The sequence below is a fragment of the Anopheles maculipalpis genome, chromosome 3RL (assembly GCF_943734695.1).
Source record: "Anopheles maculipalpis chromosome 3RL, idAnoMacuDA_375_x, whole genome shotgun sequence".
NCBI classification, from domain to species: domain Eukaryota; kingdom Metazoa; phylum Arthropoda; class Insecta; order Diptera; family Culicidae; genus Anopheles; species Anopheles maculipalpis.
This window is the reverse complement of record NC_064872.1, coordinates 4,527,501-4,552,694: the sequence shown is the minus strand read 5'-3', so window position 1 is coordinate 4,552,694 and position 25,194 is coordinate 4,527,501. Positions and strand designations below refer to the sequence as shown.

At 42.7% G+C, this 25,194-nt stretch overlaps 4 protein-coding genes and 2 non-coding genes across 10 annotated transcripts in view; 3 read left to right on the top strand and 3 right to left on the bottom strand.

Moving 5' to 3' along the window:
* Positions 1–11,846, bottom strand: part of LOC126564444 (mucin-2-like) — a 363,283-nt gene extending 351,437 nt beyond the window's left edge. The window contains exon 1 of the mRNA XM_050221499.1: positions 11,843–11,846. The gene's annotated coding sequence lies outside the window, so the exon portion shown is untranslated. The remainder of the gene's footprint in view (positions 1–11,842) is intronic.
* The window catches only part of LOC126564216 (uncharacterized), a 444,146-nt gene that overhangs the window by 52,895 nt on the left and 366,057 nt on the right, over positions 1–25,194 (top strand). The window lies entirely within an intron of this gene.
* LOC126564527 (protein kinase C and casein kinase substrate in neurons protein 1) overlaps positions 1–25,194 on the bottom strand; it is a 424,303-nt gene that overhangs the window by 277,394 nt on the left and 121,715 nt on the right. The gene's annotated exons all lie outside the window — the stretch shown is intronic.
* LOC126564234 (voltage-dependent L-type calcium channel subunit beta-1) overlaps positions 1–25,194 on the top strand; it is a 97,272-nt gene that overhangs the window by 64,513 nt on the left and 7,565 nt on the right. Inside the window, exons 1-5 of one of the 4 annotated variants that reach the window (XM_050221222.1) lie at positions 9,821–9,900; positions 24,499–24,615; positions 24,700–24,819; positions 24,884–24,985; positions 25,074–25,194. In XM_050221222.1, coding sequence (XP_050077179.1) covers positions 9,829–9,900; positions 24,499–24,615; positions 24,700–24,819; positions 24,884–24,985; positions 25,074–25,194 — 532 coding nt within the window. In that variant the 5' untranslated portion in view covers positions 9,821–9,828. Of the gene's footprint in view, positions 1–9,820; positions 9,901–19,728; positions 19,940–24,498; positions 24,616–24,699; positions 24,820–24,883; positions 24,986–25,073 lie in introns of those variants that run through there. The other 3 variants (XM_050221223.1, XM_050221220.1, XM_050221219.1) reach the window with 3 other exon arrangements.
* On the bottom strand, positions 1,698–1,770 carry Trnak-cuu (transfer RNA lysine (anticodon CUU)). Its single transcript has one exon. It is a non-coding gene; the product is annotated as a tRNA-Lys (tRNA).
* Trnak-cuu (transfer RNA lysine (anticodon CUU)) lies at positions 5,306–5,378 on the top strand. Its single transcript has one exon. It is a non-coding gene; the product is annotated as a tRNA-Lys (tRNA).

The following is a 25,194-nucleotide window of genomic DNA, read 5'->3' as shown; positions in this document are numbered from 1 at the left end:
CGCCTCGTATGTAAGTTTCCGAATTTGTTCGGCTTTTAATTTGATTAAGCAACCACCGCCTTAATTCGAAAGTAATAAAGGTTTGCAGCTGTACCACACATTTGACGCCACCGGTGTTTTACGCTAGTCTGATTCATGGCCACAGCTTCAAGGGATGGATAGCGTACCAATTTTGCTTGAATTATCAAAAATCTTCATAGTACTCAGTAATGGCTGGTACTGCTAAGCCGTATCAGCAATATGAAACAGAAAGAAGCTCACCCATTCGTCTGCAACGTCATCGTTTTCGTCTGGAGGGCCTACAGATGGTTCTAATTAAATTAGAATCCCACCGTGGAAGACCTTCAGCTCCAAAGAGATATCCCCCAAAACAAAAAAACGACACAGAACTCTCATGTTCAACGAAACATGTACACCGTAAAAGTAATGGCAGCCATTAGTTTCGCCGTTTTCGCACTCGCCGCCGCCCGAAATTGGCACTCGTCCCACTCGTCCATGTCCATGGCCTGGTCGGCGATACGATGCAGTCGAGGAAATGTAATTAATGTGTAAAATATTTCGTCTACTGTGTGCGTCTGGCCGTGCATCAGGCACGAATTAAAACGAAAAACTAAAAAATAACATGATGGTGACGACGGCAGTTTGATAATGCATTTTATTATATCAGTTAGTTAGCCATGTCCGTCGTCGTTTGTGCCTTGATAAACTTGGCACTTGCCGAACAGGAGTTTAAAGCTTGTTTTGAAAAAAATACTGACCATCTTGCCGTCTATCTTCTAACGTCATATTCAAATAACACATAACGCTTCCATCCTAAACGTCAATTGTGTCAAAGTGCTCCATTTATAACGTTTATAGCGTTTTACATTTTTGATGTTTTTTTACATTACTTTTTCATTATGTTACTTTTTTTACACTAAATATTTGAAAACTAGACCAACATTTTGCATATTTCTTTGTGCTTTTTTTGTTTGAAACAATATTTTTCTCTGCTTCTCTGCTTCTTGTGTATCTCTTATTTATTTTGTTTATTTTTTCTTTATCCTCCCTTTTTTCCCTATTCTAGTGACAAACCAATAAGTGCCACCACAGCAACACAGTGCTCCTCTTCTCCCCTCCAAATGCCTGCCAAGTCCGTTGCAAGAACACAGAACAGAACCGGTACACGTACACACACACACACACGCTCACACCTAACCGGCAGTGATACACCGCGTGCCAACACAATGCTATGGGAGGCTTCAATAGCTCTGCCAATAATCGTCACGACAAATTCGTACTCAGGGTGAACCGAATGCCGGTAACGACTTTTTTTCTCTCGATCAGCAAACAAGTAGCGTCGTCCGATGTTGCAACCCGATGCACCCCGTCAGTAGTCTCGGAGCTGTTTGTTTTGTTTCGGTAGTGTTTTAAGTGTTTGATAGCGTAGCGTAGCATCAAACCATTGGGCGATAAGACGAAGTTCTTCTGAGAGCACCTTAACAGTAGTGGGAAGAATAAATGTTTCCAGGATGAAATTTTCGCCTTAGCTGTAATGGAACACTAGTCTTGACTTATTTTTGTTTTGCACTTTTATTAATTTATTTTAGAGTTTATTTAGTATTTTGTTAATAGTACAAATTAAAATCGTTCAATGTTAAACATTACAACGTTACAATCAATGTTAAACAAATATATAACCAAAATAGATCTAAGCTCGCCCAACGTGGGGCTCGAACCCACGACCCTGAGATTAAGAGTCTCATGCTCTACCGACTGAGCTAGCCGGGCACTTGTGCATGATTTCTCGATGATGATTATCAGATCATGAGAGTCGAGTATTTTTGTTACATTCTCTTCTTCAACCTGCATTATCTGCTCCTTGTAATACACGCTCAGTTTTGTTTTATATTTGTTCCCATCTCGTCCAAGTACAGTGAGCCATAAACCATCAGTGTGGCGAGCTGTGAGTGTCGATTTAATTCACGCTCGTTTAGTACACACGCACGTACAAACACGCCACGCAGCCGTTACCGTTTTGGCGCCAGTCGTGTCGTGTCGGGTCCAATCTCATCACCACGAGCCATCCTCCACGTCCAAGCACGTGCTAGATTTTACAAAATTCATAACCATAACTCTTATGGTTTGATCGTTTCATCTGTGCAATGTATTGAGAGAGCGAGTACTAGGAATGGAGAGCGGGAATATGTGTGGAAAATTCTATACCCCACTAGCTCGTAGACACATGTGGACATCAACTGTGAACAAAAAGAAAAACATCGGAAAAGCCTTTCCTTCTCCTGCTAAAGATTCATTTTCATTCCGGAAAAGTGGATAAACAGACGCCTCTCTCTCTCTCTCGCTCTTCTTCAGTGGTAGTTTGTTTTAATTTTCCGTCCATCCATCCCTCCTTCTTGCTCCTCAGTACCAAGTGGGGTGGTTGATTTATTCATACGTCTAAGTTGGTGTCTTTCTGGGTGATGGCGCTTCTGGCTTCAATTGCTGCTTCCGTTTCTTGGTTGCGCTTACGGAAGCCAAACGATCGTCGTCATCAGATAGGTGATCAGCTGAAAACGCATACAAACACACTTCCCGAGCCGAATTTTGGGGCAAGGGAGCGTATGGAAAATATGAGCAATCCTGCCTCTCGTTATGATGGGAGACAGATCGAGCTCGATTTATTACGCTTTTGGGGTGCGTTGGCCGGTACGGAACGCACTTTAACTAGGGTTGCGTCTCGTTTTATCTTGTCTCGCAGGAGGTGGAAGGCCTGCCAAGAAAAATAACACGAAAACTTCATGTAAAAAGGGTTAAAAATAAATTCCCCTACTCCAGTTAACTCTGTGTACAACGACCTGGCAACTTGGCCTCCGCAAATGGGCATGAGTGTTAACCTTCAATTTTGAGTTTCGTTGCAAACGGCATCGGACACTTGTGATGCACTTTTTACTTCTGCAACAAATCCTCCAGTACCACAACCCACCAAATCAGCACAACCGGTGGACGGTCGGCCCTGCTGAGGATCAACGCGCCGAAATTGCTTAATTATCTTTATGAGCCTTGTCTGCGGTAGGAGATTAATGATTCATGCTTATTTTCTTGTGCTCACGATTCGGCCGGTTCGGGGCCTTCGCTGTCGACAATCCTCCCGTGTGGTTGCTGTTGGTCCCATTCCTTTGCGGGTGGCTACTCGGGTTTGATCCTCTCAAACGGTTCCGTCCAGTCGTTGGAATCATTGTAGAGAAAACTTCCTTTTTTTTATTGCGCACCAAATTTTGCATCAAACTTGTTCGCGAGCAGTTGAATATTTTGGATGTTTTGCTTTTGTTTTGTTTGTTGTCGATGGTTTTTGCGGTCTGGTAGCCTTAAAGTGGATTATATTAGTTTTCTAACCGTGACATGCGCGCGTGTTTTGCAGTTCATTTTAGTATGAATGCATGGTTTAATTTGTAGTGCAGTTTTTTTGGAGCATTTGGTGGGATCTTAAAGAGATTTTCTGTGTGCCTCAAAGAATACATAGAATTCTAATTAAATCTAATTATACTCTCCAATAACCTGTACCGCATATTATCAGTCACCGAATTCTATGTTTTCTTGCATCGCTGGAAAATGCACCGCTACCTAGTTCACACACACACAGCTGGAAAATTTTTATGATCGATGACAGCACGTGCCACTCTATGACACTGATGTTGGGAGGGAAGGTTACTCATACGCCACCGACCGCCCACTAACCGAATAAATGCACCACAGCACATCGCATCATCGAATGCACCGCACTGTCGCTGTGTGCAATGTAATGTGATCACGATGCTCATACGACAACCAGGCATCCCGGAACGTGCTGCCCGGACATGATGCCAAAAATAGCATTACGTGCTTAGGCCTGTGTAGGCCACAAAACTAGAAACCCCCTAAAGTATGCGCTTCGGTGTGTGTGTGTGTGTGAGTGTGTATTTTGTGGAAATTCCTACTACCAAACGGTCGAATGTCGGTTGAATGAACGGAATCGACTATGCTCCCGTTGCATATGCTAAGAAGGAGGAGACCTTATGGACTAGGTGGACGTATGCCAGCTTGCTTGCTTGCCTGTCTGCAAACGTTAGGATGCTGTGAAAGGGGTTTTACTCATTCAATTAAGTACTCTCTTATGTAAGACGAACGCATGTCGCTTTTGATGCTCTGATGCACTTACTGCATCAGCGTGTTGTTGATCTTGCCTGTCTTACTATTCTTATACATGGCCGAAGTAGGAAACAGGGATGAGAAGTTAAACCTTTTGTACTGGTGAAACCTGGTGAAACAAATAAACTTTTATTGCAAAAATAAAACAGAAGAAGCATTGATGACAATTTAAAAAAAATATAAAAGCAGATTAATGTAAAAATAATTGGTAAAGAGCAGCACATGATTAAAATGAAAGTAAATATAGAAGAACAATATAAATCAAGTAAAAATAACACTCAACAATTTAAATACAAAAAGCATTATCATCTTCTTCTTTTTACTTGTCGTTCTTCGTTCTCATCTAGTGTTTATTAATTTATCCCTTCTTGCTGTTCATCTTGAGTTTATCAATCTTTAATATATATTTTTTTACTTAGCCTTCGTTTGTTCCTTTGTTAGGTACACTGGTTTTCCAATTACAATAAATTTTCAACTAAAACATTTAAAATTTAAATAATAAATAAAATAAAAATTGAATTGAATGACTACGGTAAAACAAAATGCAAAGTTCACATTAAAAAATATGAACTTTTTATTAAGTATATCGTAAAAGCATCTATTTAGGTTTCACTTAGTTTAAAAAAAAACTGAAACAATATTCATTTTAGAAATTCAAGGAGATCGGACAAATAAGCATTTACGTCGTTTTTTCTTCTTCAAGTCAAATTAAAACTCATTTTCGGCCACCCACTCATCTCTGTTACCTTTCGCGTCAAGTACGTTCGATTTCCAAAATATTCCTCTAAATTTAGTCCACACCGTTCACATGTTTCCCGAATAGGGGTTCCTGTGCTCTCTCTGTGTGTTTCCCTGTTATTTCTGGGAAGGAAAATGTCGAACGGATTGCACTTAGCGTTACAAGCGTATTTTTTAACTGAGGGCTCGAGAGAGAAAGAGAGACAGACTTACCCCATTTGCACGACAATGATCATTCTCGTACATCTCTTCATAAGCGCAAGCGCTAACGAACAACAACTACGATCGAGCATCATCATCATCACCTCCCACTATAGGTGGGGTTGCATGCGGCGAAAATTGGGAAAATTGGGAAAATGGGAAAATTGTCCATATTGCACCACGGTGGGTGAGAAAATCACCAGCCCGGCTAGCTCAGTCGGTAGAGCATGAGACTCTTAATCTCAGGGTCGTGGGTTCGAGCCCCACGTTGGGCGCACGAGATCTTATTTTTGATGACAGTTACACTTTTCAGCACGAGTACAAGTAGTGAAAGAAATTGTATTAGAAATAATAGATATAAAAACATTTTCTTCAAAAAAAAAACACATTCCTAATTCAATTTTTAATTTCCCTTTTTTCCTATCTTCTCTTTCTCTTTCTCTCGCTTCTATAGGTAAGTTACAGACAACGTTGATGGTCTTCTAGCCCTGGATTAAAGACTGAAGAATTTCTGCACACACAAAAAACTATCATCTCGAACAGCTGTAATTAAAGCTCGATCAACGAGCACGTAAACTATTCCATCCATTCTATGTTTCCCTAAACGCACGAACATTGTATTTCCCCAAAGCACACCTTTAAAGCTTGTAACTCCGTTTGTGTACTAATCTAAAACGGGCACAGGAGAGAGAGAGTAAAGGTAAAAAGATTTATTCATCATTATGCGTTACTTCGTTTACTCTATTTTATTATTGTTCAGCTGCTGTGTAGCGCGTGTTTGAATTTGATTGACTTTATATTCATCTTAGATATAAACAAAAAAGGGTTCTACATCTGTTTCTCAGTCGTTGTATATATTGTATAGAAAAAGGGGTTTAGAATAGATTTTTCAAAGTCCAACTTTTCGCAAAGATTTATTAATAGATTTCCATAACACATAGATGTAGAAAAATTACTTTTATTAAAGAGATTACTTAAGCGCTTTAGTTGAAGCATAAAATCGCATTCAATGTTGTTTAAAAAATAGCAAATAGTCAGAAATGAGACATCTCCAAACTACCCTTAAAGCCGCAAAAGCCTGCATTCCAATTAAATGCATCAATACTTTACCACGTCAATCTCTTACCCTGAACTTCGCTGGAACAGAGATTGATGGTTCTCTTTGCACCCTCTGTTCAAGCGATACGTCGCACTTCAAATAAACTCTTGCGAGAAAAAAAAAAAGCTCCTAACAGACAGTAGTGACGGAGCAAAAATGCTGCTCACCTCTAAAGCATAATCACTCACGCTGCGAACGTCCATCGTCAGAATGCTTAGCGATGGCGATGCTGCACTTGGTTTCACTTCTTAAACCGCGCGTCTAATGCCGGCTAATTAAATGTGTCAAATTGGCACCTCTTTGCCAAAAACTTTACCTCACTTCGAGGGAAGAAGTAACATTTTTTTCCTATCTCTGTATATCTGTTGTTTACTGTGTGTATTTTTTGTGTGCTGATATAAGTTCTAACGTAACCAATCGGAGAGTGCTCGTTTACGTACTTGTATGAAGCCATCACTATTTTGCAAACAGTGCAAACAGTGCAATCGAGCAGCACAGCGCAACAAAAACGACACATTGTTACACATCTTTTGAACATATTTTTTACACGGGTTAGTACGTATGAGTGTTTAGCGTTTTTGCCACAAACTGCTAATCAATTTGTTAATTTACATATTCGCCACACCACACAGCGAGCGATAGAGAGAGCGTTGGGGGATATCTCGTTAATCTTTCGTTCATAGGTGCAGAGTGCATAAAGCGTGTAAACTCTTGATCGGTTTTTTGTTTTGAAATTATTTTCGTATATTTGTCAAAATTTGATTATACTTTACTTTTATATAGTTAAGGTATTTTTAAATAAATTTTGAGCGTCCAAAACTTGTACAGTTAACGGACATTTGATCGAATGGTAGCACATCTGCTCGAATCGTTCAAAATGTTCGCCAAAAGAAAACTGCTCGCGCCCCGGCAGAGGTCGCTACTGCGGCTAAAGAGAAATTGAAATCAACAAAGTATGCAATCCGCATAACATGGCTTACACAGAGCGTACAAGCGGCATGATATTTCAAATAGGGCTCGTACAACGGTTTTGGTAGTTATTCTGAAATAGATTTATAGGTATAGAGAAGCTAAAAAACTAGAGAAAATTCATCTTTATTTCTTGTGATTTCTTACTTACTTGTGTGATGAATAGATACATAGATGAAATTATTTTAAATCCATTTCGTTTGTCACTAACACATTTAAATTGTTTAGAAAAGTACGTTAAGAGACTACAACTCAGTTAGACCTGAGCATCAGTGGATGAAGATTGTGATTCGTGTTCGATAGTGAGCTCGAAAGATTATTTGCGTGATAGGGCCAGATATCGAACCTTAACCGATTAATCAGGGAAAGTAATTGTCTCGAGAATTACACGGAAGCTTCATCTCGATTGTCTTAAGGGTCTAAATGAGTGTTTTTTTTATATCGAACCTTTTATTTTCTGCCTCAAGAAGCTCAGTGCCTTTTTAGAATTACGCTGCTAAGGTGCTGTAATAGTTGTTATTAATGAAAATTTATTCAAATTTTCATTTTAACAACCAATCTAAGTAATCAAACCAGTCGACAACATCACCAGGCTGACCGATGTGTTTCTCATACGCAGAACTTTGGGATATATGTTTGTAGATTATGTCTGCAATATTTAGCTCTAGACGTAGGACTGATTACTTGGCTGTGAGTTAAAGGGCTATAGCAGGTCAAGACCTCTAATGGTAGTACCAATGAAGAAGAACAAAAGGCTTCTGTCTCTAACAAAGGCTTTCTTTACAAAATGACTTCAATATCGAACAATTCGGCTAAGCTAGTATGCTCATTTTGACATATTTTGAAATATCTGTTTGAACTAATCTACTTTCACAAAGAATTATCGATTCCTAAGTCTAAAGACTAGACGTTATTTATTTGCAAAACACAACCCGTTCCGAACCCTAACCCAGCCAACAATACATCAAAGTATTACATACTTTTTATCTCTCGCTCTCACATTCTCACTCGATCAAACATTCACCACCGCGCCAGCTGACAGAAGCTCATCTAAAGACTCATCCCTCAAGATGATCAGTCTCGCTCGCAACGGCGTCGTTGTCTGTTTGGTCGCAAAATTGCCTCAGGCCACGGGCACAGGCAAATATTTGAAAGACGATCCGTCGATCCCCCTCGCAGATGTGTACTATGTGTGAGTAAAAGACCGGGGATGAGTTGATGAGACCAGCAGTGGTCGGCCTGTTCGGTCGGGTCGAGAGTTTTATTTTTAACCATCAGTCTGGGTCTTTCAACGGCCCCACGAACGCAGCATAGCAGATCGCTTGAGCCGATCTCAAGCCCCGGTCAGTGACGGTGGTCAGTTTGGTGTCCACCGATAGCATCCATCCCGTTCGACAGTTAGTTGACGTGCGGTTTCCTTTATCGGAATCCCTGGAACATTCATTCCATAGGTGTCGTGTGTCGTGTGTTTTGGGAAAAAGCGTAGTTTAAAGGTTGAGTAAGCTACATTTGCCACACACCTTTCGATCGTGAGTTGAGTGTGTCTGTTCGCACCACATTTTCACCGCGTGCGTGTGCCAGCGTGTGTCGCGATTTGATTCGGTCACACAGTGTGAAGGTCGCATTTTTGCAGAATATTTATGAGTTTTCTCCTTCGCTTGACGTGCTGCCGTGCGAATCATTGAGCAAAAGGGGAAGATGATCGGAAATTCATTGATGGAAATTGTGGTTTATCGGAAGTGCACTAAGTGAGTGAGTGAGCGTACACGATCGCCACTATTTACACGACCGTCTGGAGGCTTCGAGGGTGAATGTTTGTTTGTGTGTGTGTTAGTGTGTGTGTGTGTGGGGGGGGGGGGGAGGTGGTTAAACGATCGAGCTGTCAGTTATTTTTGTTTGTCGATTTTCCCCGTTGCCACCAGCTGGCCAGTGTTGATTTTGTACTACAAATTTGGTGCCCTTTTTAGTGTGCAAATTACTACATTACTCATCTTTTATTTTGTAGCAGTAAAAAAGTAGCTTCTAGTCGATCATTACAACATTTTATTTAGAATAATTTAATGAGTGTGTGTATGTGTGCGTGCGTGTGTGTTAGTGAAGCAATGACCACCGTCAGTTTGAAAGATGGTGCAAATTAAATGGCACAAAAATATACCATTATCTGTTGCGCGGTTTTGTTCGCGTCGCTGTCGTCGAAATTATGTCGTTCGCTTGAATAGCTCGTGAGTGCATGTGTACGCAAACGGGTCGTCCCGGTTTGGTTCCCATTTTATTTGCGGCTAAGTCACTGTTTTGCGCTACTGCCTGCTCTCGTTCACAATTAATTCAACCGGGCGAAACGGGTAGGCGTGACAGCGGAAGAAGCGAAGAAGGCAAATATTTGTGAATATTCTACCGAGGCGCGTTTTTGGTTCTGTGTCTAACGTGTGCGTATGTGTGGTTTGTAGTGTGATCGTCGGTACTTGGGTCTGTTTTTCTAGACCCCACCCCCACCCATCACCACCCAGCTTAGAAATATTGCCACTCGTTTTCAAGGGTGCGTTGTGAAAGATCCCTTTTGCGTGTGTTGGATGCGTGTAAAGCGGTAAGCGCAGATTCAAAGATCGTGATTCAAACAAAGAGAAGTTAAAAAAGAAAACAACGCTCAAAAAATCAAAATGTTACGGCATAAAAATCATCACAAGCGTCACAATACCACCTACAAACCACCGTTTATGCGAAAGCGACGGGTAAGTAAACAGAGGCGTAAGAAAAAAAAGCGATTAAATATTATGATCAGGGATGCTCTGAGCTCAATAAGTTACAATAAATGTCCCCAGTAAGGTATCTTGAAAGATGCCTTACGCTCTATTCGTTACATTTAAAGAGTATTAATGAAATTAAAAAGCGTCCCTTAAAGCTTCCATGATACTCTGCTGTTTATTGCAAAATCAATGAAAGCCTGCCACTATCAAGAAAAGATTCCTTAAAGCTACCTTAATTCAATAATTCGAAGTCATCGATAAGAAATGTGATTAATAACAGCTACTGTCCAACACAGTTAAAAAGAAGATAAACAATTAAACAAATCCTTACAAAAATTGTCTGAATCAGCACAGGTTGAGGCCAAAGCGAAAGAAAAACCCTTTACGGAGGCTAACTTCGCCAATTTCTAAGATAACATATTGAATTTCACCAACCGAGCATGCCCGGGATAAGGCAAAGAATAACGAGGAAAAGAATTATTATTGATGTTCTTTTTTCAGTCACACATTTTGTTGATAATACGGCGACATACCATCATAATTAATAATAAAAAAATAAAAAAAATAAAATATCGAATTTGGAAAAGTTTCTTAAAATTGCCTTAAGCTTTAGTCTGTAGAATCAAACGAAAATGAGTACAAATGATAAAGTCTCTTAAAGTTTATTTAAACTCTTTCAATTACAACCAAAACAGCAATCATCGCACCAACTAGTGTTGCCCACTACGACTACTATTGCGACTATTGGCGTTAAACCCTTTATTCCTTTCTTTGTGTTCTTCTCCCACAACGACGAAAACCCCCGACGACTTGTGTGTGTGTGTGCGTGGGTTGAAGAGAGATTCGAGTGGGTGTCAAATGGGTTCGAAATTCATTCATGCTTTCATGGCCTGCATACAGTCTGCCAACCTTGTTTTCCCAGGTCCTCCCCCTCCGGGAGGGACAATTGCTGCAACCGTTGTGCGGCTGTGTTTTCTGATGGTGACGGTGGCGAAGAAAAGAAATGCGAACATGTCCTCGAATTTGTCCTCACGATGGAGAGCAGTGGGGCGAAGGAATTTGGCAAGCGGGACTTAACATTTACTTCCTTACCGTCCGCACTTAATCCCTTCGCTTGCCGTCCATTTTCGAGTTCGAATGCATCGATGCACGGTGCTGGAAGTTAGGTTCGATGATGCACTTTTAGTACTTGCTTTCCCACGCTGCATGTTCTGCTGACGCAATCAGCGTTGCACTGTTAGCAGTGAGAAAACACAATTGAAATTGGAAAATAATTTTAGTGAATTTTCCTAGCTGCTCGTGTTTTAGGAAAAATATAAGAAAGCAATCTCCTTTTTCCGATAAAACATACGACAAGAAAGATGCTCCGTGACATATCATCAAGCACTGAATGGCTCTGATTTACTAAAAACGTACGCATATGCGCATTGTCATTATTTAATCTCAGCGATGAGTCATCCCCTTTTTCTGGTGAGTCCTTTCTACTCTGTTCTACTTAAAATTGTCACGTTTTTTGTGTTCTCCTAACCATCAGAAGTCAGCATCGATGTCTGAAACCAGCCTTGACGGGGGTTTTGCTCTCTCTCTCTCTCTCTCTCTCTCTCTCTCTCCCTCTTTCTGCTTTGATACATCCCATTCCCTTAAAAAAACGACGTATATGGAATGCAAAAGTAGGGTTTTGGCCGTGTTGGCTGCCAAAAAAATAACCGGACGGAGGAACCCGCTGTTTGTGTTACAATTCGAATCAATTGTCCTTCGAAATGTAAATCACGCACTGCCGTTATTGCAGACACGTTTCAGTCACGCTGGAGCCAATCCCATCGAGTATTCTTCTTACTGGCTTTTTGTTCTCCTTCTCAAGAGAAGAGTTTAAGGTTTTTATTACTTCTATTACTGGGAAATTTAATATACGTTTGCAGTAAAGCACACACAACTGTCTCACCATGAAGATATTTTTTTTTTTTTTGGTAGATTGACTGCAGTAAAAACGTTTTGGGGTGCTTTGCTTTCCACAAATTCAATGGTAAAGTATGCAACCGTGGCCATTAAACCTTTTCAATGGGAAGGAAAGCAGAAAAGCGTCAAAATGCTGCAGTTTAGAGATGCATTATTTGGTTCCTATTTAACTGCATCTGCATAGTGTCCCCCTGGCAGGAATAGGACACGTCATGGTCTTTGTCGGTCTGGTCGGTCGCCATTTGTTCGTTGACATCATCGTTACTGCATCCCGGTCTGGTGTCTGCTGTCATCGGCGCAAAATGAGATCATAAAAGGCTCTCAAAAATAGTAAAATAAAATGGAAAATGGATACATAAACAATTTTTCATTTTATTTTGGTTTAATGTTTGTCATTCGATTGAATTTTCTTTGAATAATTGTATTATTTTTATAACGAAAACTTTTCCAAAAGAATTATAAATATCAGAGGTCAGCAGAGTGGCCATTGTCCTCTTATATACCAATCCAATGACACCTACTCATTACGCTTGTATACACATACAACAAAATCCGAAAACCAAAATTATTCCTTGTTTTTCCACCCGAAATGTTATTCACTCATACTCACTGTGCCGATCGTACAAGACATTGTGTTTGTGTGTGTTTGTGTAAATGAGCTTCACTTCATTGACGATCCCGTACAGTATGTCACCACTTCAATATTTATAGCGCGAACGACATTGTTAGAACAGACACTTCCGCTCAGAGCGGCCAGGCCAACTGATCTTCGGAGAGAATCGCACACACACATTAGCGAAACTTTGCTAACTTTTTTCGCAGGGCGATAGATCGATCTGTCTATTGGTAGGGGAAAACGTTATGATGTAAACATCTCCCCACAGCCCTACGGTCGACAGGGGCACGTTTATCTTACCCACTATTCGCATGCGTGCTCGTGTTCGGACCCCTGGACGGACCAGATGGTGCGCTTTACACGGTTAATGAAACTGAAAAGCGGCGTTTGCGTTTGAATGTATGTAACACATGGCCCGCGATCGTAATGCATCACGCCCGATCATTGGAACATAGCGTCGATTGATGTTCAGACGAGACGGTGAGAAAGCAAGAGGGAAAATCGTTCGCTTTTTTCGCGCATGGAAAACATATTGCTTCAGGTTTGCTGGACCGATCGTACCAGGCGTATCGTGGGTAAGATCGTTGGAAGGTTGATGATTTATTAATCACTCACCACACACACACACACGATACCCGCAGTGAGCAGGAGGAACATTTCTCCAATGTTTACGATCGTGGCCTTACGTTCCTTGCCGGCATGATATTTCATGTCATAGCAAGTGCTGCTGCCGAAGGGGTCTTTGCTCGTGTGGCTTTATTTATTGAAAATCTGAAAGCTTTGCTGACGGACAAATGAACTTTAATTGCTGTGCTTTGAACTGTGCGAAGTGAATTTATTATTTTTCTACCCGTACTAGTTTAGTGGTGATGGAAGTGCAGGGGTTTACTGGATAATAGTAGAAATTGTGATAAATGAACACACAATATCACAATTTATCGTATGAAGCAATAAGACTTGCTTTTGTGATACCACGAGGTGTAACTGTGCTATCATTTGGAGCGTTCGGTGATGGCGTCTTAAGAGTCTCTTTTCTGTATTACAACGTTTTGCAGATCATAAAGGAATTGTAGATTTTGTTCGTAAGCGTATGAACGTTTGCTTCGAGCCTGCAAAGAACTGAATACCATTAAAGAAGAATTTCTTCTCTGCTGCTACATTTCTAAAAGTATCGGCTTGCCATTGCCAAGCCTGGTACTCGTTTCGTACAGCTACACAATGTTACAAATAAATCCCTATAGTTCGTTCGACCGTAAGGGTATTCTCATTCAGAATTTCCATAGTACAAAATCCTAGCAGCAGAATTTTAAACTAAGTCAAATGCACTTTCTTCTCACACTCTTGTTTATTTAGCAAACGAACGAGCTAGAAAAGCTTAAGAAAATACGCGGGATCAAAGCGTTATCAGTAAAACTGGTACACTGTCACGATACTATTCTACAAGCACTATGTCAATGGGTGGTTATGTGTGACCGTGTCCTTGTCTGCAATTGGTCTTTTAGTGGGCATTCGGGCTGCAGCCTATTTGAACGGCAACGTTCGTGACCGGATTGCTAAACAAGACACGCGAAGTACGTTGTGATTGTCGTTCAGTTTTGCTATAAACTCGTGTTTTTGTTATAATTATAGCATATTTTAATATAAAAATAATGTATGCTTAAAAATGTATGAACTACCAGGCGCCTCCATTAAAATTTTTTTTTCTTTATTTTGTCCTTATTATTTTGTCATGTGCAAGCACTTTAAAGTGATCTAAAGTTTTGCTCAAAACCTATTCAATGTTTATCAGCTAATGCAGCAACAACCACAAACGGTACCACGCCGATTATTCGTTGGAAAGCTTAGGGGCAGTTAAAATTAGTTTGAATTGCATTTCAAACCTTGTACGCACATACATGCTAACGAGTGAACCGCATCCGATCGTAAACTTTGCCCTCATAGTACTTACACACACATACACACGCTTGCCCATTTACGCAGTCATCAAATGACTTCACCAAACGGCTCGGTAAAAGAAACCTCGCTCATTATCCGTATTTTCGTAACGGGCTCGCCAAAATCCTCTGCGCCCGTTTCGCCTACGGGACAGGAATTCCATATCCTACGCCGTGCCTTAACTAGCGAGATATAGACACATTCACCCTGGTTTGCTTGCATGGTATCGTGTGAATATCCGAAATGGGCAGCTCTCCGTGATTTCCATGTGCGGGTCATGGCGACGATTGGCAGAAAGAAAAAAAAAAGAAACAGCTCCACGAACGCTTCAAATCCCTTCTTTCCGCTCCGATGAAACGTTACAACGAGGTAAAGGGAAAGAGAGGCAAAAGTGCGGTGGAAATGGGGGACGCATATCGTACGAGGTTCACAATATCGGCATTGCAGTAAACGGAAGAGTAAAGCCTGAGAGGCTAAGGAACCCATCGATGGCCGTTTGGATGAAAGTGGAGCGGAAAGAAGAAGGAACGGAAAAACGAAGCCACGAACAGACCAGACAACGGTACCATACGCTGGCATTGTGGTCGGGTTTCCAGCTTCAATGGTGAAGGGAGCGCATCAAATATCGATAAAATGAAATCATAAAAATAATTTGTAAATGATATCGGCAGCATATTTATGGCGCTATAGTAAGGCATTCGCTCGTATTGGACCTGCATGAAGCAGACCTGCCTTGCTGTTCCTAATGATGCTCCGACCGACCCGAAGACAATTTGTGCCAACCAACCCATCGTCAATAAAACGATTTTGGGGTAAGAAACACTAAACTACAAGCTTGCAAACCCTTCAAAAGACTTGAGAAAGGGAATTGTCTTTGCCTGTAGTCGGTTCGTTCCCCGGTACAAACCGCCCCAACAATACGCTTCATTTGTCATGCAAATTTTGATAAATTCATCTAATTTTCCACCTCAAAAGTGCCAAACAGTGGTGGTTGGGTGTTAATTAAATGTTTTGGTTTGCCTTCACACACTCACACACAACCATAGGGCTGAAGTGAGTTCTTAATGACGCAACCTAATGTGTAGCTGTGTGGAGTAAATATGTGTGGCCAGCCATCCAGGTGGTTCTGGTGCAGCATGACACTCTTCCGAGCGTCACGTTTTTATCGTTAATTGTAAGCGCTACCCTGCCCTCTAACCGCGAGCCATTTCAGGTGACGAACGACACGCTAGAACGGGGGTTTACACTTCAAAGCCCAATCCCATCTGGAAGCATGGTTTTGGCCAGGGTGAAACAAGAAGAAAAGAGGTGATGGCAAAGGAAGAACGATCCATCTCGAGCAGAAAGCAACGCTTTCCACGAACACAGCAAAACAAATCCCTTTCTAGTGAGAGGTTTTCTCACACTCGCTCACCTCACTGCTAGTGTTCATTCGTGAACATCACTCATCAGCAAAAAGCTCAAAAAATTTGAACCAAACTCCAACAGAGAGCGCTAGTCGGATTGACGGATTGCAGCTTCTTCGTCGACCACTAGCTCTCACTCTGTCTCACTGTCTCTCTTTCGCATCAGAAGGCCTCCGGTTTTTCCTCACACTACCCATTGACACAAGGGCTCATGCGTCTGCATGATTTGATAGTTTTGCTACGTGTTTTACACTTTTCCGTAGCCGTATCACTGGATCGATACGCGCATGCGTATCTTAGGTACTTGCCTGCGCCAAGACACAGGGTGATTTGACTTCCGAGAGACAACTCGTTATCAGCATATTATTGTTTCTTATTGGGGCAAACATATGCTTTTTGTTTAATATGAAGTAAAGTCAAATGAAATATATTATCAATTCTAAATGATTGTGTGATTTTACTATTGAAATCTTTACATTGTTATGTTTAATAGTTTTGTCCATTATCAACAATTTCTTCCAATGACACCCTGTACCGGTCGATTGTCAAAAGCAGTCAGCTCGAAAATAAAATAAATAATCTGACACACACACACTTACACACCACAGCCTCGGAGCCAGCACGCTCGAACTACAGTCATCCCCGAGACGTCCACACGTCTCAGCACACACTCATTTATTACGTTCATTTCGGTACCCGTTCCACCCATTCCGGTTCCTGCTCTGGTGATCGCTCTCTCTCCCTGTTTCTCCATCTCTCACGAAAACGTTATCCCAAAACAATAAGAGCTCCAAAACGGAGCAAATGAGAATGTTTTTCACCGCGCACCAGGCGCCTCCATTACTTCTTCTGACGCCGTACTAAGCGATAATAAGAGCAGGCATAAACATGGTCCCAAAGAGGTTCATGCAGTTCGCTCTTCTCTTTAATCTTCCGCTCCTCCCCTCTCGCCCTCCCTCTCATAACACTTTCATCAATCAATGTACTTTTGTATTGCTCTCGCTCTCTCGTTACTTGAGGCGTCTCAACATAAACTGACAGCACAACTGACAGCACTCCTTGACTAGTTGGTAGAATAGTGCAAACGTCGGTGAGCAGGCAACCGAGCACAATTCTCACCAACAGAGAGCGAAAAACCGCAACCAGTCAGCCGTCAGTATACTCGCCCGTCGGAGCCCGTTCTGTGCGTACCGTGTGTGTTTGTGTGTGTGTGTGTGCGTCTGTGTATTCGGGGGAGAATGATGATGAAAAAATAAAGCTCAATTCAACCAAACCAGCAACCAGCAGGGAGGAAAAAAGTGCGTTCAGGGCAAGGCAGTCACGATACTCCGTGCAAAAGTTTGTGAAAATTGTTCACCGTGTGTGGCAAACGATTTCGAAACCATGTTTCCAGCATGTTAAGCTGTTTCCCAGTGAGCGTTGTGTGTTTTCCTAGTCCGATTTTTTCACAGCACCGAACGAAGGAAGAAATGATTCCTTCTCAACAACGTTGACGTGGTCGGGTGTTTTTTTTTTTGCCTTGCCCGTTCGGTGCGGTTTTCCATGGTGCTCTCGGGTGTTGCAGCATATAGTTTCGGTTGTGTTTTTTTTTTTTTACTGTTTCCACACCATCAAAAACTCCATGTGGCAGCTTAGAAAACGGTCACTTGACCATCAGCGAAAGGGTGTGAAATTTTCCTGGGGCTTTTCCAACGACCGAACGACCAACCGACCGAGACGCGCCTGTCCCCGTAACGTGGTTTCTCGCACCGTAGCGTGTTCCGTTCTTTCGTGCATGTGTACGGTTTTGTTGCGGAAGAAAATAAACGGATACAAAACGGCAGGCTTTGCCTTGTGTTACGAATTTTGGAGGAAATGTATTGTAACCAGTTTCATAAATAGCAGTGAAGAAGTGCGCTTTAGCGTGCTCTTATTATCCTTTCCAAAAACTAAACTAAACGATCGTTTTAAATAAGAAAGTGATTATTCTGAAACGTTTAGTAAGGTCTTCAATGTATTCTTAAAACTCATACAAGGTGGAAATCAAAATCTAATCACGAGGAAATTGAGCAGTAAATTTTGCAAGGCTGTCTGGTAGATGTGTTTGTCTCCATGCCCCAGCGCCAGCCAGCTGTATGTGTTGTTGTCCTACGTGTGTATGTGTGCCTGTGCACAAGCATCTTTCAATGTGTGTTTGTGATTTTACGTGTAAAAGAATACAATTTCCGACACAGGCGAGCAAGATAATCGGGAGGATGCAGTGCTTTATAGAGTGTGAAAAAATACTTTCGACAGATTTGAGTGTTTAGTACAATATAGATTGTTATTCTTCTGCAATATCTAGTTCAATATAATGTGGTTTAAATATTTAAAATGTTGAAAACCCAACAGACCGACACACATAATGAGGTCAAAGCCAGCCAGTTTTCGTCGAGCGTAACACGAAATCAATCCGTTCCGTTTGAGTGCGTACATTCGCTCCGTCTGCAGGGCAAAATGCAGGGAAAAGTTTCCAAAAATAGTCCGATTGTTTATAAAAACCGATGAAAAATGGACTGGTGAGTGAGGAGCTGCTGCACGAAACTCGAAACGACGACGACGACGACGATGACGGTAACGGTGATGGGAAGCGTTCCGAGAGTGGGGAACCGAAGTGGAAAAATTTGCGGGAAGTGGAATTGTGGAAATAAGCTTCCGAGATAGCAAAGAGAAATAGTGCTCTTAAGATATGAGATGAGATCGGTTTGATCTTTCGTAATTGCTTGGCTCATGGCGAGAGAGAGAATGAGAGAGACCGCCAACAACAAGCAGCGTTTCTTGATGACTGTTTTACCAGCTGGATTCTTACTGGGTGCTTTAAAACATACTTAATCGTGCTATAAATTATGTATTTACTTGCTCTTGCTTAATGGTGAGGAGCCTTAATGAATTTTAAGTTACTTTTTTAATTCAAATTGTGTACAAGATGCTCGAACTTAACCTCACATTTCACCAATGCTGTCAAAGCAACCCATTTTGGTGACATTTCTTGTGAGCGAGTGTGAGCGCCAGCGAGAGTGTACAAGTTTGCCTCTCACCATACGCACTTATTCAAAGTCACCGAACTACCGTGCACAAGTGTGTAAGAGGATTGCGGAATACAGGCACCCCCTCCCCCCACACCCCTCCTCCCTTCGAAACCCCATACCCGCTTGAATGTGGCAGCTTTATGTCATTTTGTGTTTTGGTTGATATCGTTTCTCACTGTGTGAGACACTCGACAGCACAGCTATTCTCACACGCTCTCACTCACTGAGTGTTGAGTGAACCCATTCATTCTCCCAGCAGTAGGACGGCGAACAGTGAACACACGGTCGCAAATTTGTGGACACATCTTGCACATCTCCATCGTCGTCGTCGATCACATCTTGTTTCGCGTTTCGGCGAGTGAGGAACAGAACGGTGAAAAACAGAACACGGACACAGTGTACACGCGTGTCTGCATGAAGCTTTGCAATTGTTTATCTGTGGACAGGTGTTATTGCTCCGCTCCGGTCAGACGATGAGACGATTAATCTTTGCATTTCTTAATGTTCCGCGTTTTGTTGTTCTTGTTGGTTGGCAGAATTAGGTGATGGTGTACGTCATGATGTCAGTGTTTTGGGCCATCGTTTAGTGTCATTTCGCGAAACGTGATCAGGTGATGTGAATACTTGGCCACAGTTACAGTGACAACAGTGATAAACGCCTAAAAAAACACATATACTTAATGTTTGAGTTCGGGTTTGCCTGTTAGTAGTGTGTGGAAGAAGGTAGTAGCGAATGTTTCGGTGCGGTGCGTGAGATCGCACCTTTAGTCTCACACACGGAACCCGGTGGCGCATTTTCGTAGTGTACGCAAGTGCGCGGCGCCCGCGATTAGCAAACGTCGATCGTATTGGAGCAGGCACGCTAGCGACCGCGACCGCATACCGGAATAGCACCGAAAATATCCGGTCTAGAAGAAGATTGGCGGCCTGAACGGCCCATGGTTCAGCGAGCCTCATCGGATGCCCCGTCCGTGTCCGGGGGGCATCGGGAGTCCCGTGGCATCGGTCTCGGGCTGGGCTACTCGTCGTTTCAGAACGCCGGCTACAACAAGCTCTTTACGCAGGTTAGTTTTGCCGGATGGGTTTTGTTCGTCCACTTCCAGGACATCAAGAAGGAGGAGGTCCTCGGAAACGGAAGTCTTTCCAAAGCTAATGCAATTGTGCTATAAAAAAGCTATTAGGCGATACGTAGTAAGAGAGAGAGAGAGAGAGAGAGAGAGAGAGAGAGAGAGAGAGAAGGGGGAAAAGAGAGTGTGTAATGTGTGGAAGTTATAATTTTATCATATTTCACTATTATCGTACACTAAACGCTTGACAACATGTTGACAACCTCCTCGGTTTAGCGTTCCAATTATCTGTTTAGACACGACAAAATGTGTTTCCAAACGTATAAATAACTGACATGTTATTGCCGATGGAGCGTACCTTCGCGGTGTTGCTGAAAATAAGTCTCATTTTGCACTTCCTCATCATCATCATTGCCATCATCGCCATCATAGTTGTGCATGAGAGTTATTTTAAGGCAAATATTGCTTGTGAATCAGCATGCCAGCTCAGTCGCCATTAAAACCGACACAGCGTCACTAAAAGAAAAACCCTCACATTGACACATTGACAGCAAGTCAACTCGTTGTCAAATCGTGTTTTGTTTATGGAAATGGTCCAACAACGATTCCGAGAATCGCAATTCTACTACTGGTGATGGAGGTTGTGGTTTATTTTCGATCATGCAGTTCCAAAAACTCGGACACGAACTGCATCGTGAGGAATGTTTAATTATCCACTTAGACTTCAAAATTGGTCTCGGCAACCTATTTGCGAGCTGTTTGCTGTCGGTAGCTTGACCCAAAATTTGTCCCGTGACATCTTCATTCGAGCTGGCAGACAGGAAATCATGGCAGAATCTCCGAATACTGGTTCGATTACGATCCGGTTCAATTTCCATTTTGCCGGATAATTAGCTCGAAATAGAATCTTGCCAAATTCCTATCATTTCCGCCACCGGCATGTCTCCGACAGGCCAAAAAAGAGAACAGGACGAGAATACATGATAAATTGAACCGTTCCAAGCGCGCCTTAATGGAATGTTTGTGACTCACTGTGATCCCCGTGTGTGACGTTAAGACGCTCACGTCACATGCCCCAAGACAGCCGCTAAGCCAACCAAATAATGGCCACCACCTTGCGAAAGTGCATTCCATTTCTACGGGTTGAGCACCCGACTAGCTCGATTCACCGATGGGCCTTGAACAGTTGGCCCCCTTCAAGATTCTAGGAGTCAGCAGGAAAGTGGAGAAGGTACACCGTCACAGGAAATCCAATTACGGGGCGTGCAGCGATTTTGGAGCACAAAAATATATTACCAAAAAGAATAACCCAAGAAGTCTCCAACCACGAAGAAGCAGAGGACAAAGAAGCGAGTGAGCGAGAGAGACACCAATGGGGAGCTGCCACAGTCCCGACGACAATGAAAGTGGTTCCGAATAACTCCCGGTTGTTATGATGTTTCTTCCGGTGTCGTTGTTCGTTGTCGAGGAGCAATTTCTCGGGGCCGAAAGCTAGCCTAAAGGCTGCAAGGCCCTACTTCTTGCTGCACCCCTTTTTATTTCGTCTTCCATTCTTCACTCCTTACTGTTATACACCTGAGCTGGAAGCGGAGATGCATGTATGTTTATTTTGTCTCTGCCTCCTCTGTCACAAACATGCTTTGCCCCAAAAAAACAAGCACGGCCCCTAATACGATGTCCCATAATAGCCATCATTTGAGGGGGAACGGTGAGAGCGCGCCGTATCAACTTCCGGAAGTGGCGCTAAAGCGCAATCCCTTTGGGGGTGTAGGCTGTGAGCGAAAGAGAGCGAGAACGAGTGGAGCGAGCGTGCGATGGCAATTGCAATGCGCTTGATTGCACCATGCACCGACGTTGCTCCTGCACCTGCAGTGTTGTGTAGCTGTTGTTGTTAGCATGTTTCCTAAAAACGGAAAACGGAAAGAACTACACATAATATGTTCAGCGAAATTATCCTGCCTTTCCCTGTGTGTGGTTCACTTCCGCCTGCACTTCCTTGCCTTGCCGGCTTGAGAGGCGCGGAACAAAACGGTGGGGAAATAAATTTCTGCAGTAAAATGTTGCAATAAATTTTGTCATCGTTTAATATATTCTAAAATTTATGAACCCTCCAGCACCGAGCGCTGACACGGGGTGTAACACCGGATGCAAATAAAGCCCCTGAAGCGACCCACCAAGGGTCGCACACTACTTGTACGCTATTCAACTACTTGGTGCTAGGGCAAACAACGCAGTGAAGTACGCGAACTACTGCTACAAATACTAGTAACGCTGGGCACACACACACACACACGCAGTTACAGGCTTTTCTCGTGACCGTTGTAAGGGATTTTCCCGGCTTTCCTAGGGGAAAAAAGGAGCAACCATACGCTGCACACCACAGCACCATGCAACAGCTGCACCATACAGCGGAAAGGCAGAGGGAATGTACTGCAGTAGTATAGAAATCACACTTTTTGTTATATTTTCTTTAGGTTTTTTTTTGTCTTCTCTTGCTCCATTGGAGCTGTGCAAAACAAACATAATGCTCCCCAATTCAGAGTGCAAAGCTGTGTCAAGTGAATTTGGAAAGCATGTTTAAGAACAAGCAAGCTTAAGAGCATGCTAACTGATTAAAAGGAGTATTTAACTTGTATCAGAATGTGCGGCCTAATGGCTTCGTGGCACAGTGTAACGACTATCAGGATATGAAATCTTAATAATATTTATAGGACTCGGTGGTAAAGGCGACAGTGGCGCCGGTCTTCAAACGACAGGGCCGGGATTCAAATCCCATCCGGACTGTCCATCCGTAGTGAGGACTGACTATCCAACTACTGTGGTATCGGCAAGTCTAGTAAGCCATTTCGATGGCCGACGTGACCTAGAAGATCGTTAAGCCAAGAAGAAGAAGGAGCCCATCGATCATTTATTAAAAATCGTTAAGAAACTAGCAAAACAGCACAACCAATGTGAGAAAACGAGAATGAAGCGATGCATTACTTTAATATACATTAAATCTCATAAAAATGTGGCGAAAACATTCTTTACTTTCAAGCTACTTTTTTTAATTTTCCTACAGTTTTAGTAGCTATAATGTACTAAAATTGGAAGAGCTTTCTGTTGAATGGTACATTGATTTTTTTAAATAATATATTATTTATTGAAAACAACTTAAAAACAAGTTTACAAAAGAAAAGTGGGGTACATGTAAGGACGACGTACAGGTTTCAAAAAGAAAATTTGAGGATCACAGCATTGTTGTTTCCAACAATGTGGATGATGTAGTTTGCAAACAAACGTAGGACGGGATTCCTCTTACTTATGCTAATGTGACTTAAAATAGGTAAGAGGAGAGAAGGGAAGCTGAGGTTGTGGTTTGGGACGATGGGTTCCATAGCCTGCATCAGTATGTCACAAGCACAGAGTCTCTATCTGGGAGCAGACTGCAGAGGCATCGAGCGTTGTTCTGATGAAAGTCTGTAGCTGGTGACGTTTTTTCCAGATCCATCGCCAATCCGTGAAAGATGATTCCATAGCCACTTTATAGTTTAAGTAGCTACAATCTACTAAAATATGAAGAACTTTCCGTTTAATGGTACACTTTGATCAAGAAGAAGCAATGAATCTTCGAATCTTTAGTTAAATATTCTTCTTTGAAGGTTTATCGAACTACCGCTTCAAATGAGGCAAGATCTGGTGAATCGTTTTAAACAAAACGAAAGAAAATTAAGAGCACATCCTAGACATTAATACTTTTCCGATTCCATAAGGACTTTAGCTTCTATAGATACACACAATGATGGCGTTTCAAAAACGCAATACTTACTACCAAACTTACTACAAGCAACATAAAAGACGCGTAACACGCGCTCTAAAGTGCCAATTTTTGTCGCCCACGTCTTCCGTCTTCCAGGCCTGTGTCGACGCAAATAAGGCAAATATCATAATCGCACTCCCAGGTCACCAACGACATCCCTTCCAACAGGCCCACTGTTTGCAAGGAAAAAGGGCTACGATTTGCGATCTCTGCTTGTTGCCGGTGCGTGTCGCCCAGTCTCGCCATTTGTCGCCATTTTGGTGCGCTCGCTAAAAATAGTCTCCATAACAAACAAAAACCCGACACTCGTAAAAAAAACCTCCATGGAACTATAGCTGGAGAAGCGTCAACTAGCGCCTAGCTGTAGACTTGAGGCGCTGCGCCTAGCTTCTAGTGTGTGTTTGCGTGTGTTTGTATATACAAGGGATTGATGTATGCTCGAGAGCGGGTGGCCAAAAGGGCCTCGTGCAAGAGCAAGTAGACATCGACAACACTGACGGGGCAGGCATGGGTCCTTGCCGTATAGATAGACACTTAACACCCATCGCACAACACATCCTCCTTTGCTACGAGCTACATAGTCTGCCCTATATTTATCCCTAGTCTCTCCCCCAGATAGAAAAGGGACTTGCCCTACCTTGCGTGTTGCAGTTGCGTTTCGATTGCGATTAGAGATGTGAGAGTAGCGAGCGAGGTGGCGCTTGGTTTGCAAAATCGATTGACTTGCTTCTCCGTTGCGTTTTGCGCTCATTCGCAGGGTTCAGCGGATTCCAACTATTCTCAACCATCGTCCGATCTGTCGCTAGACGAGGAAAAGGAATCGCTTCGGCGAGAGAAGGAACGTCAGGCGCTGGGTCAGTTGGAAAAAGCGAGGGTAAGTAAATCATCGATCCTGCCCGCCCGTGTGCCATCTCACTAGCCGCCACTAACGACACATTTGCCGATTTCCCTATCGCAGAGTAAACCTGTTGCATTTGCTGTGAGGACGAATGTTTCGTACGATGGCAGTTTGGATGACGACTCGCCGGTGCACGGCAGTGCAGTATCGTTCGAGGTGGGAGATTTTCTTCATATCAAGGTAAGTCGGCCGGCGGACTGGACTTCTGGGGCTGGAGCTTCATTCGACACGCTTGGTTTTGCAGGAGAAATACGACAATAATTGGTGGATTGGGCGACTGGTTAAAGAAGGCTGTGAAGTGGGATTCATTCCCAGTCCCGTTAAGCTAGAACACATACGAATGCAGGTAAGGCTTGGTGTTGGTCACCCTCTGATCACTGTTCCTGATGCTGATGGTCCTTCCACATCCTTTGCGTGGGATTGTTTCGTTGCAGGCATCGGCGGCCCGCTCATCCAAGCTATATACAAGTAAGGGATCATCATCTAGCGGTAATTTAGGAGCATCTGGAGTACCAGGTGCGGAACCATCACGAGGTAGCACACCCCCAACACCTG